This window comes from Chiloscyllium plagiosum, unplaced genomic scaffold (genome assembly GCF_037043375.1).
Source record: "Chiloscyllium plagiosum isolate Xiang-an unplaced genomic scaffold, Cpla_swu_hap1 HiC_scaffold_8, whole genome shotgun sequence".
In the NCBI taxonomy this organism is placed as follows: domain Eukaryota; kingdom Metazoa; phylum Chordata; class Chondrichthyes; order Orectolobiformes; family Hemiscylliidae; genus Chiloscyllium; species Chiloscyllium plagiosum.
The window spans coordinates 59637371-59650250 of NW_028270146.1; the positions used below are offsets into that span (position 1 = coordinate 59637371).

Consider the following 12880-nt stretch of genomic DNA (forward strand, 5'->3'; position numbering starts at 1 on the left):
ACATCTAGTGGTCAGGATACCCTTTATGGTCTTGTTCCTTCCGACTATTGTAATATTATTTAACAACTGTCTATTCCTGTGACTTAAGCTTTTTGTTCATTGAAGTGGTGCCATCAAGCAAGCAGATTTGTCCTGGCTATGTCAAGCTTCTTGAATATTGTTGAAGCTGTACATTCCATTACCTTGTAGATGTTGGACAGGGTTTAGAATCTCTACAGCAGAAAGTGGCCATTTGGCCTATTGAATCTGCTCCGATCCTCCGAAGAGTATCCCATCCAGACCCAGCTCCCAACTCTACATCTGAAACCCTACATTTAACATAATTAATTTACCTAACATGCACATCTTTGATCTGTAGGAGGAAACCAGAGCATTGGAGGAAGTCCTCACAGACAGTCACAGAACCCTAGAATCCCTACAGTGTGGAAGCAGGTAATTAGGCCCATTGAATTCACACCAGCCTGCCGAAGAGCATCCCACCCAGATCCACGCACTATCCTATCTCTGTAACTCTGCATATCCCATGGCTAATCCACTTAACCTGGAAACCTTAGCATGCCAATCCATCTAACTTGCACATCTTTGGACTATGGGAGAAAATCAGAGCATCCAGAAGAAACCCATCCAGTCACTGGGAGAATGTGCAAACTCCACACAGTCACTCAAGGCTGGAAATGAACTCTGGTCCCTGGCACTGTGAGGCAGTGCTAACCACTAAGCCACTGTGCTGCCCAGTGTACCCCTGACCTGCTATTGTAGCCAAGGTTTTTAAATGTCTAGTCGATTCAGTTTCTGGTCAATGGTAGCTCCCAGAATGTAGGTAGAGGGGAATGTAGCAATGGTAATGCCATTGAATGTCAAGGGACAATGATTAGATTCTCTAGATTGTTGGAGATAATTTTTGTTGGCACTTACATCTCATCAACCAAGTTTATGGTCATACCTCCCAATATCTCCTTTTCATTTTGTCCTTTACATTTCTTTGAAGAGCCATGTGGCATTTTTCTTTGTGAATGACTTGATATAAACGCAAGATCATATTGTCGTCATGATTGAATGGCAAACCAAATCCACATCTGAATGGTGTCAACTTAGTTACAGTGCATTAAGCCAGGTGTGAATGAAAAACTATAGGCAAAGATTACAAAAGGAAAATTAATTATAATTCACTTCATAATCCACAGTATTTCCCACTCTGCTCTTGCTGAATAGCACTCACCATCACAATCAAGGCAATCCACTCTTTCTTGATGGCCTCGAAGTAAAGGTAAAACTGTATATCTACCCAACATCCAGTTTTGACTCAGATGACAAGCTCTAATGTAAATTTCTTTCCATCGGCAAGTTGGGGACAAAGAGGGAAAATCAGAAAGGGTAACAGAGCTGTACCTTGGAGATGTGAGACCTATTAAAATAAAAGGTAATCATTTAGTAATAGACATCAAAGAGCAAAATATTGCAAGGCATTTCACTCTGGGATTATTCTCATAAACCTCTGGACTGGCATTTGTGAATGGCCATAAAATCCTGAGGTTGTCTTCAAGTTCCCATCGGACAAGCTATTTGGTTATATAATCCATAATGAATATATCACAATATGAACATAGACAATGTTACAGAGGATTTAGGTTGAATTTGTAAGGATAGCAGAGACAGAGGAGTTTGAAGTTTAAAGTATAAAACACTATTCTGAGTAAAACCTTTAGTCATAGAGATGTACAGCACGGAAACAGACCCTTCGGGGTAACTTGTCTATGCCGACCAGATATCCCAACCTAATCTAGTCTCATTTGCCAGCACTTAGCCCATGTCCCTCTAAACCCTTCTTATTCATATACCCATCTAGATGCCTTTTAAATGTTATAATTGCACTAGCCTCCACCACTCCCTTTGGCAGCTCTAGTGTTTTAAATACAAATAGAGAAAATAATTGTATGCTATAAACAGATTTTATAATACTAGATATGCTTTGATTGTACAATTGTTAGCTTTTCTCAGAGCAAATGCAGAAAGACAAAGCTTCAGTGCAAGTGGGTGATAAGCTTGTTAAATTATCTATCTTTTCTTAACTCTTAAATGTGTTATGACATTTGGAAAGCTTTGTTTTATTTATTTATACATAGGACATGTGTGTCACTGGCTAGGCCAGCACTTATCGCCCATCCCTTGCTACTCTCACAAAGGTGGTGAGCTGTTTTCATGAACCGCTGCAGTCTATTTGGTGTGCATTTGGTTCACTCAAGGATTTTGACTCAGCAACACTGAAGGAACAGAGATATATTTCAAAGTCAGGATGATAAGTGGCTTGGAGGGGAATTTGCAAGTGGAGGTGTTCCCACATATTTGCTGTCCTTGTCCTTCTAAATGGTGAGCAGTCATTGGTTTGGAAGGTGCTGTCTTAGAAGCCTTGGTAAATTTCTGGAATGCACCTTGTAGATGGTACATACTGCTGCTACTGAGAGCAGCAGTGGATGGAGGAAGTGAATGTTTGTGGAAGTGGCGCCATCAGGCAGGCTGCTTTGTCAAGGTTCTTGAGTGTTGGTGGAACTGCATTCATCCAGACAAGTGGTGAGTATTCCATCACACTCCCAACTTGTGCCTTGTAAATGGTGGACTGGGCTGAGGGTACTACTAACCAGCTCTGGTAGCCACAGTTTTTATATGTTAGTCCAGTTCGGTTTTTGGTTAATGCTAATCCCCAGAATGTTGAGAGTGTGGGAATTTAGCAATGGTAATGCCAACGAATGTCAAGGGGCAATGATTAGATTCCCTTTTGTTGGTAATGATTTTTGCCTGGCACTTACTTGCATGAATGTTACTTGCTGTTTGACAGCTCAAACCTGGATATTGCCCAGGTCTTGCTGCATTTGGACATGGACTGCTTCAGTACCTGAGGAGTCATGAATAGCGCAAAACATTATTCAGTCAACATCCTGACTTCTGACTTGATGGTGCAGGGAACATCATTGATGAATCAGCTGGAAGTGGTTAAGCCGAGGACACTAACCTGAGAAACCCCTGCAGATGAGATGATTTCCAACAATCATCTTCCTTTGTGCCATGTATGATTCCCACCAGCAGAGAGTTTTCTCCCTGTTTCACAATGACTCGAGTTTTGCTAAGGTTTCTCAAGCCACACTTAATTAAATGCAGCTAAAGGCAATCAATTTCATCTCACTTGGAATTTAGCTTGGTTTGTTCATGTTTGAACCAAGGCTGAAAGGAGGTAGGAGCTGAATGACTCTGGCAGAATCCAAACTGAGCATCAGTGAGCAGGTTCTTGTTAAGCAAGTGTTGCTTCATTATGCTATTGATGACACCTTTCATCAGTTTACTAATGATTGAGAGTAGATCAATGGTTTGGCAATTTGCCAGGTTGGATTTGTTCTGTTGCGAGTGTACAAGACATACCAATTTTCCATATTGTTGAGTAAATGCCAGTGTTGTACCTGCATTGGAACAGTATGGCCAGGGGTGCAGCAAGTTCTGGAGCAAGTTTCTTCAGTATTACCATTAGAGTAAGGGCCCATAGCATTTGCAATATCCAATGCTTTCAGCCGTTCCTTGATATTACATAGAGTGCATCAAATTGGCTGAAGACAGGAGTCTGCGATACGGAGAACTCTGGAAGTGGCTAAGATGGATCATCCACTTAACACTTCTGGCTGAACTTCTGGCTTCCAAATGAAGTGATGTTTTATCTTCACTGTGTAATAACAACAGCAAGTAGTTTCCATTTAAACCCTTTCAAAAACTTAATGTGATCTTGATTTAAAATAGAGAAACTATGTAGCAGCAGGTCTAATTAGCCAGTTGTGAAACAAACTTTTGGAAAGTGTTACTATGTCACAAATCCAGGGTCTGCTTTGTAGCTCGACATTGTGCTTTCTAATCTTGCATGCTCACCTATCACCTCTTTCTTCCTTTCAACAAGCTTGTCAAATTTGGAGGGATTATCCATGACACAAAATGATACCCCCCCCCCCGCTCATACACAGGCATGTGTAGATGTGTCTGTGCATGCACAGCTGACATCACTGCATTCCATGTGCAGGGAGACATCAGCAGCAGTCCATGAGCAGGTGGCCTCCCCAAATGTCATTGCAGTTGTCCATGTGCCTCTTTTCCAACAGGAACACCTGCAGCCAATATTTGGTTTTCAGTTAGGCATCTCAAGGGAAGTTGCCCCCAAGCACCACCTGACTGAGGTGGTGCTTGGGGGCAAGGGAAAGACAGAAGCTGTGGCTAGATGGTTAGGGAGATCAGGGACAAGGGAAATAAGAAGGCGGAGGAAGAGGAATTTTCCCTTCTTAGTGGCAATTTATTTAGCTACGACACCTTCACATTGTCCAGCTTTCTCAGGGCACAGCAATGTCCAGGAAGGGGCTATTCCTATAGCCAGGAGGCTTTTTGGTTTATTCATTCTTGAGATGTTGGCATTTATTGCCAATTCCAAATCGCCCAGAAGGCAGTTAAGAGTTGACCACATTGATATGGGTCTAGATTGCATGTAAGACAGACCAAGTAAGGGTTAGAGACAAAAAAATTACAGATGCCGGAATTCAAGGTACAGAGCAGGGGGCTGGAAAACACAGCAAGCGAGGCAGAAGGTGGAGAAACCTCCTGATGCAGACCATATAAGAGTGGCAGATTTCCAACCCGAAAGGATATCTGTGAACAACATAGTTTTTAATGACAATTAACAATGGCTAGATGGTGGTCGTTAGGATGTAAAACTAACCTAGATTTTTTTAAAAAAAATTGATTTCAAATGCAACCATGTACCCAAAATATTAGCGTGGGGTTCTGGATTACTATTTCAGTGACATTATCACTGTGCCTAGCAGCTGCTACTTGCCTAGAACGTAGACATAGAGGTGGCAAGGGGAAACAACAGGTTGTGGAAAAGTGGATGTAGCAAACCAGGCAAGGCCTCCCAACTCTGGAAAGAGCAGCATGGTGGTTGAAGAGGATCGGGTAGCAAAGTGGCAGTGCAAGTGCAGTGAAGGAGTGGTAACCAAGGAGATATAGCTGCAGGAGGGGAAGCTCCTCTTTATCATTTATCATCTTTATCATCCAGCCTCCATGTACATCTTCTTGATTCCTTGCACTTTTCACTTCCAACAGATGGATCTGATAGACCTCTGGCAGAGCCATCTTGGAGCTGCGCTGTGCTGTTTTCCGCCAGTTCAAAATTATGTAGTTTGCCTCTTTGCACATGCAAACTCTTTGCACCACCTAGAAATGGTGTTTACAACCTTTCAACATATATTCAAGAATTGAAAAACACAAACATTTTTTGATCCTCATTTGTGGCCACATTTTTGTTTAACTTTCAAGTATGTTAGCTACAGTGTAAAATGACAGCTGAAGTTTGCAGCTTTGTGTAAGAAATTGAAGCAATGAAGTAAAGTATTGTAAACTGATTGCTTTAAACAAAAGCAAACTAAAGTTAAGTAGCTGCAAACAGTAGAAGTTAAATTCTGTTAAATAAGCGATAAACATTTTCTGATCTCAATATAGTCTGTGTATTGATGGTTTGGATCAGTGAAAATCACCATTTTACATAATTGAAAATACATCTTATTTTCATTGGTACATATGGTCAATTCAAGGAATACGAATAACATACATAAAAATGTACTTTATACAATGGTACAGTTTATCTAAATAAACTCCTAACATGTTTTTCTCTACTGTGATAAAAGTCCTAACGATGAAATAAATACTTTAATCAAATATGTTCAATTCTCAAAGAGTCAATAGGGTAACAGGTTACCTGTCGGACTGTAACTATACGGGTTCTTGGAGAAGAGTTGTTGGTCAGTGTCAAAATTAAGCCAGTTTTGAAGGGCACATAGTGGCTGCCTGTTTAAAAAAACCTTAGTATTACATATGATGATAGATAATAAAATTTAAACTGTTAAGCATGCAAGCAAAATTTGTTCTCATTACTTTCAGTTTTCTAAACAATTCAATATCTCACAGCCTGTTGGCATTTATCAGTTTTTCTTTTTCCAGTGTTTGCTTTAAAACAAGCAATAAATGACATACCAGATTAATGACCAAAAGGCAGTAAGTTCAACTTCATATGTTCAGGAGTGCACAATACATAGACAAAGGCTTTTAAAGCTAATGAAGGATAATAAGTCAATCATTTAAGTTTTTTTTCTGAAAGCATAATTTAGTATTTCACGACACTATTTATTTTTCTCAGGAATGACACACATACAATTTTCCTCCAGGGATTTGTAATTATTTTATTAGGATCATTTTTTAATAATTACCAGTTAAGTTGTTTTATGAGATCCTTTGCTCTTAAAAAAAGTTGCATTTTTGCAACTTCAATTAAGTAAAGCATTGCACTAACAAACATTTTTAAAAATCATATTTATTCAGTTGGTATGTATGCCATTTATGAAAATGTTGTTAAATTCATTAACGTGAAGAATTCTGAAAAAGGATATTATCAATTTGATAGATTTAAAATGCCAAGTTCATTATCAGGTTATTTGTTAACAAAGTATACAAGGTGTTACAAATTGAGGCATAAGATTTGATTTCAACCATATACAAGTAGCTTGGTTGTTATTGAATTAAAGTTTTGTCCACATTGTACAAAAGCAAGGAAACCTTCACAAGTCAATGGATAGGCCTCAGCCAAACTACTGCACTCAATTACTGTTACCATGCTTTAGGAAAGATGTCAAAGATTGCGAAGCAAACTTATGAAGGCTTTACAAAAATCTTCAGTATACTGGAGATATTAGACAAAATTGGATTCTTCTCCTAAAAGAAGAAATGGTTAAATAGAAATTGAATAGAATGGTTCAAAATTTTGATGGGTTTTATAATTGAATCAAGATAAACCTCCTGTCAGCAGGAAAAGTTTATAACCAGAAGATACAGATTTAAAATAGTATGGGAGCAATTGGATAGTTCTTTCACATAGTTAGCAAAAACGGCAGAGACTTTCTGTGCAGTAGAATTCTATAACTTTCTATTTTGGGCAGTAATAATGAAATCAATTCATAAAGATTATCATCACTCAGTTCTAGTATCAAAAGCAGGTGTCTCTCCACTTGTTTTTCCCCCAAATACAGCCATTCTTTGGCTTGCTTCAATTTACGCCAATCAGTTGTGTATTTGGGGTAGCCATTGTCCTTTAAATCTATGCCCACTAGGAAATGAACTGAGACTGCATGAACTCTTTATGTAGAACCCGAGCAGCCAGCTCAAGATTCAAACTCACATCCCAGGGATAATAGGCTAATGTTTCAATCAATCTCCTGCAGTCTCGCGTCTTTATTATTCCAGGTTCATTGAATTACATCTACAGTCCTATTTTTATGCAAACAATATACACACATACAATTTTTATAAAATAAAAATTTGACTCAACATTCAGAATGTCATATTAAAACTAGAAATCTTAATTTACCACAAAATGTCAGTGTTTGTAAATTCTCTCCAAGTTTTGCTGCAGCATGCCATCCTAAACAGATCTTCTGCAGACACATATGAAAAGATTCTTTCTACCAGCTCTTGTGGCAAAATTAATACAAAGTCAATGGATAATAAGGGACAGACTTCAGAGTAGATCTTTTTCAGTTGTGGCAGCTGAAAAACAAAGGGAAATCAAACTTCTTTTAAAAACCTGTATGATATAAAGTAGTTCTTGAAGACACTGTTGAAATAATTCCTTTAATGAAGGAAAAGACTCAATCATATAGCACCCATCACATTGCAAAGCAAATACAACTGGTTAATTATGGTATTTAATTGGACAAATGCTGTATCTAACTTGGACATGGAAATTAACTTCAATAAATGACCCCTATTATTTAAATAGTGCCATGGTATATTTTACATCCACCCAAATAGGAAGACAAAAGCTCAGTAAATGATTGGAGGATAGTAACATGTAGTAATGTCTCAGTGCTAAAAGAATCACACTAGATAATGAGCTTGAACCAATAGTTTTCTATCTCAGAACAAAAATCGACAGTAATTGAATCAAGTTCACATTTTACTGTGGTTTTAAACAACAACTGTACCGTCACTGAATCAGAGAATGACTCCAGCAGAGGTGGTGGTAATTTGGCCCATTACATCCATGCCAGCCTTCTATTAATTCCACTCACCCATCCTTTCCACATAAACTTATACATTTTTTTCTTTTCAGAGGCTTAGTTAATGCCTTTCAGGTGGACCTGCATCGGCAAACTCAGATTTTGTATTCCATATCTGAACCACTTGATGTGTCTGTATATCACCATTAATGTTTTTCCAACTGTTTGAAATTGATAACATCTCCAACAAAACTATATGCGTTATAAGCTTCCTTATTATGAGTATCAAATTAATTACTTTGGCCCAATCTGCTACATAAGTGCATTTCATGCAGTAATGACTTCCACTGCAATGTAGTGAAATTAGTTTTCTTTTTCATAATTTGACTAAGAGAAATAATTGTCCTGATTTTCCTGCCAGGGATGGGAAATGAACATTGGATTGCTCCCAAGTCTCATCTTTGCACATAGGAGAGCAGTCACTGCTCTTCGTTATCATGGAGATGAACTTTAATTGGCTTGAATATAGATTGGGATGGTCAATTAGCAGTCACTAAGACAAGTTAGAAAGAGAATGAGCCAGATTTAAATCCACCATGACAGTCATTCCTGCATGATTTGCTGGAATAAAGGTGGAGCAGGAGATGCAGAGACCTGAATAGTTGGGGAAAGTAGCCCCAGTATTGCAGATGCTCACCTGGAGCTCCTCTTCTTGCAAGACCTGGATAGAGATCACTAAGTACAAACCATTTGGCCCATAAAACTGGGATCACAACAGGAAGTGGTTGAATAATATTTTGCATTATGGTAAGTTGAGTGCACTGCTAAAATCATCAAAACAAACTTCTGGGTATTCAGCCTTTAGCATACACACCAGCTCAGGATGTACACTGCTCTTGCACATGAATGGAATATGTGCCCAGGGTATTTAGTCACCCCTAAGCAAGGCTAAGACACACAGACACAATCCAAGTCTAGAAAATGTAAACTTTTGAGAAATATTTTCTAAAAAGGAACTTTGGCAAAGCAACAAAGTGAGAAAAAAAATTAACGGATTGTCTAAATGCTGATCTTCAGTTGAAGCCACTTTCCACCCTTCCAACTCCATTTTGCTTCAGCCTCCTTCCTTTCACCATCACCTTTGGTCTGTATGTCCTTGACAGGTTTTCCATGGAAATTAATCAGTTGGAGATCATGGGTGTTTTACTGGAGGTGGGTAACATATGGAAAAATATCATGGGTGACTTGGTGATGGGAAAAATAAATCACTTGTGGACAACAGCACTTCTGGATAACAGCACTTCTGGATATAAAAAGTTAAGTGAGGGTTGAATTGGTGCAATGGGAATGTCTACCTCTAAGAGAGGAGGCATAGGTTCAAGTCCCATCTGGTGTGTAATAACATCTCTAATTTAAAGATTTGATTTGAAGAAAATAACTTCTCAAGAAGAAATTATCTTAATTGAAAACCATTGGAGTGTATAATTGATCAGTAATGGTTTACTGAATTCTATTTTCTGGAGACAGTAGTGTAGATACAGTCTTCTCTTTTAAGAACACTTCCCCTGTGGCAATGAAGTCTTTCAGTGAGTTTTTGACTCAAAACATTTAAGTTGGATTTTACAGAGAGTGCAAAGGCTAACGACAATGTGGGAGGTTTTCTATGACTGTTGATGCTCAAAACCAATATCTTTTAGACCTTCTTTCAAAGTCATAGGACTTCTGTCTGAAGCCACTTCAGACTCCACTCAAGGCATAGTAATAATGTCACTGATTAAGTAAGCCAGAAGTCCAAACTGATGTACTGAGGACATGTCAGAGAGTGATAGAGATGTACAGCACGGAAACAGACCCTTGGTCCAACTCATCCATGTCGAACAGATATCCTAACCTAATCCAGTCCCATATGCCAGCACTTGGCCCACATCCCGTTATTGTCAGAGCCTCTACTATCTCCTCCTTGTCTCCTTCATATTTTAATCATTATTATTCCCCACATCCACATGCATACTTTTTAAATTCTCTTGTTAGGTATCATGATGCCAGTCCATTATCAGTCTGAACTGAATTGAATTTATTGTCACGTGTACAGAGGCACAGTGAAAAGCTTTCTCTTGCAAGCAATCAGGCAGATCTGAGTGAAGTAACATAGATAAGTAAATAATAGGTAAACAGTGGCAAAAAAACACAAACATACGGGTACACACGAACGTAGTTTCCTCCGAGACAAACTGAAGGAATCAATTAATTGCTGATTTGGAGAGTGTTGCCACCCCAGCTGCACAAACTTATTAATATGGGATGGAACTTTTAAATCAACACAATTATCGAAATGTAATTTAAAGATCCTAGTAGAGAAATTAAACTTGCAATGCATGATAAGTTAAACTTTAAGTGACAAACATTTGACAAGTTGCTTTATCCGTGTCACAGAAAAAGCAATTCAATACCAAAGATGTGGCTGCCGACAATTATAAACCGAGAAAAAACATCTGGTGAATATTTCCCCATGCTTCACTCTATTTTATAGTTAAAATTGATGATACAAAATGATGTAGCATATCAAATAGAAAATCCAAAACACACAAGATATTACACACACTTCCAAAAGGTTATAGTGATCAACAAAAAAGTACTGGAAAACAGTGAATATTGTGATTGTGTATCATCCTACATATACACCTGTATTTATTTGGACGGTTAAGTGAACTACTTTAGCCTTAAAACAAAGAACTGCGGGTGCTGGGGATGTGAAACAAAAAAAAACAGAAAATTCCTGGCGAAACTTCATCAGAACAGTCACTGGACTTGAAACGTTAACTTCTGCTTTGCGTTCCCACAGATCCTCCAGACCTGCAGAGCTTCACCGGCAATTTCTGTTTTTATTTATCCTTATTCTACCGAAAGGGAAGGTAGGTAACTCTGAAGATGGACGAGGGAGATCCAGTAGATGTAGTGTACCTGGACTTTCAGTAAGCTTTTGATAAAGTCCCACACAGGAGGTTAGTGAGCAAAATTAGGACGCATGGTATTGGGGGCAAAGTACTAGATTGGATTGAAAATTGGTTGGCTGATAGGAAACAAAGGGTAGTGATAAACGGCTCCATTTCGGAATGGCAGGCAGTGACCAGTGGGGTACTGCAGGGATCCGTGCTGGGACCGCAGCTTTTTACAATAAATGTTAATTATATAGAAGATGGTATCAGCAATAACATTTGCAAATTTGCTGATGATACAAAGCTGGGTGGCAGGGTGAAATGTGATGAAGATGTTAGGAGATTACAGATGACCTGGACAAGTTAGGTGAGTGGGCAGATGCATGGCAGATGCAGTTTAATGTGGATAAATGTATGGTTATCCACTTTGGTGGCAAGAACAGGAAGGCAGATTACTACCTCAATGGAATCAATTTAGGTAAAGGGGCAGTACAGAGAGATCTGGGTGTTCTTGTACACCAGTCAATGAAGGCAAGCATGCAGGTACAGCAGGTAGTGAAGAAGGCTAATAGCATGCTGGCCTTCATAACAAGAGGAATTGAGTATAGAAGCAAAGAGGTGCTTCTGTAGTTGTACAGGGCCCTGGTGAGACCACACCTGGAGTACTGCATGCAGTTCTGGTCTCCAAATTTGAGGAAAGACATTCTGGCTATTGAGGGAGTGCAGCGTAGGTTCACAAGGTCAATTCCTGGAATGGCGGGATTACCTTACACTGAAAGACTGAAGTGACTGGGCTTGTATACCCTTGAGTTTAGAAGACTGAGAGGGGATCTGATTGAGACATATAAGATTATGAAAGGATTGGACACTCTGGAGGCAGGAAACATGTTTCCGCTGATGGGTGAGTGCCGAACCAGAGGACACAGCTTAAAAATACGGGGTACACCATTTAGGACTGAGATGAGGAGAAACATCTTCACCCAGAGAGTGGTGGCTGTGTGGAATGCTCTGCCCCAGAGGGCAGTGGAGGCCCAGTCTCTGGATTCATTTAAGAAAGAGTTGGATAGAGCTCTCAAAGATAGTGGAATCAAGGGTTATGGAGATAAGGCAGGAACAGGATACTGATTAGGAATGATCAGCCATGATCATGTTGAATGGCGGTGCAGGCTCGAAGGGCTGAATGGCCTACTCCTGCACCTATTGTCTATTAGAAGCAGAAGCATTTCTACCTGACATACACGAAGCAAACGCGACAACGCTTCGTCCTGTTCCTGTGCAGTGAGGGAGATGAATGCAGAGAAGATCAGGTCCATTTTTTCCTCGAATGAAGGCTCCATGCCCGGTTTGAGTGTACGGGAGTTTGTTGTGGGACCTGCCGGCGGAGGCCAGGCCGGTCACCAGCCCCACGACAGGAGTTTGTTGTGGGGCCTGCCGGCGGAGGCCAGGCCGGTCAGTAGCCCCGCGACCGGAGTTTGTTGTGGGCCCTGCCAGCGGAGGCCAGGCCGGTCAGTAGCCCCGCGACAGGAGTTTGTTGTGGGGCCTGCCGGCGGAGGCCAGGCCGGTAACCACAGCAACGGGCGACTCTGGGCGTCACCAACCCTCATTAACTGAGAGTGGCGGTTAGAGGAATGCTCAGGGTTACTAGGATCACGGATACTGAGATTTCTGAATTAGTACAAATTTATAACAGTCTAACTGCACCTAAAATAAAGCAAGCATTTTCATTCTTGGGTTTATCCGATTTTTTTTTCCTTGAGAAATGGTTTATTTAATAATTAATCATTCCCCGTCCGCTCATCCTGCTCTGAATCCCACAACGCCCAGTGAGCACTGTCACGAGTTTAACGATATGGTATGTGAAAAACTACATGA

The 12880-nt window shown here is 39.9% G+C and overlaps 1 protein-coding gene across 4 annotated transcripts in view; it reads right to left on the reverse strand.

Annotated features, from left to right (window-relative positions):
• The window catches only part of LOC122553932 (uncharacterized), a 58129-nt gene that overhangs the window by 38522 nt on the left and 6727 nt on the right, over positions 1–12880 (reverse strand). The window contains exons 1-4 of one of the 4 annotated variants that reach the window (XM_043698438.2): positions 12247–12489; positions 7442–7620; positions 5780–5868; positions 1220–1405 (exon numbers count right to left, since the gene is read on the reverse strand). In XM_043698438.2, coding sequence (XP_043554373.1) covers positions 1220–1405; positions 5780–5868; positions 7442–7620; positions 12247–12345 — 553 coding nt within the window. In that variant the 5' untranslated portion in view covers positions 12346–12489. Of the gene's footprint in view, positions 1–1219; positions 1406–5779; positions 5869–7441; positions 7621–12237; positions 12490–12880 lie in introns of those variants that run through there. The other 3 variants (XM_087989890.1, XM_087989891.1, XM_087989892.1) reach the window with 3 other exon arrangements.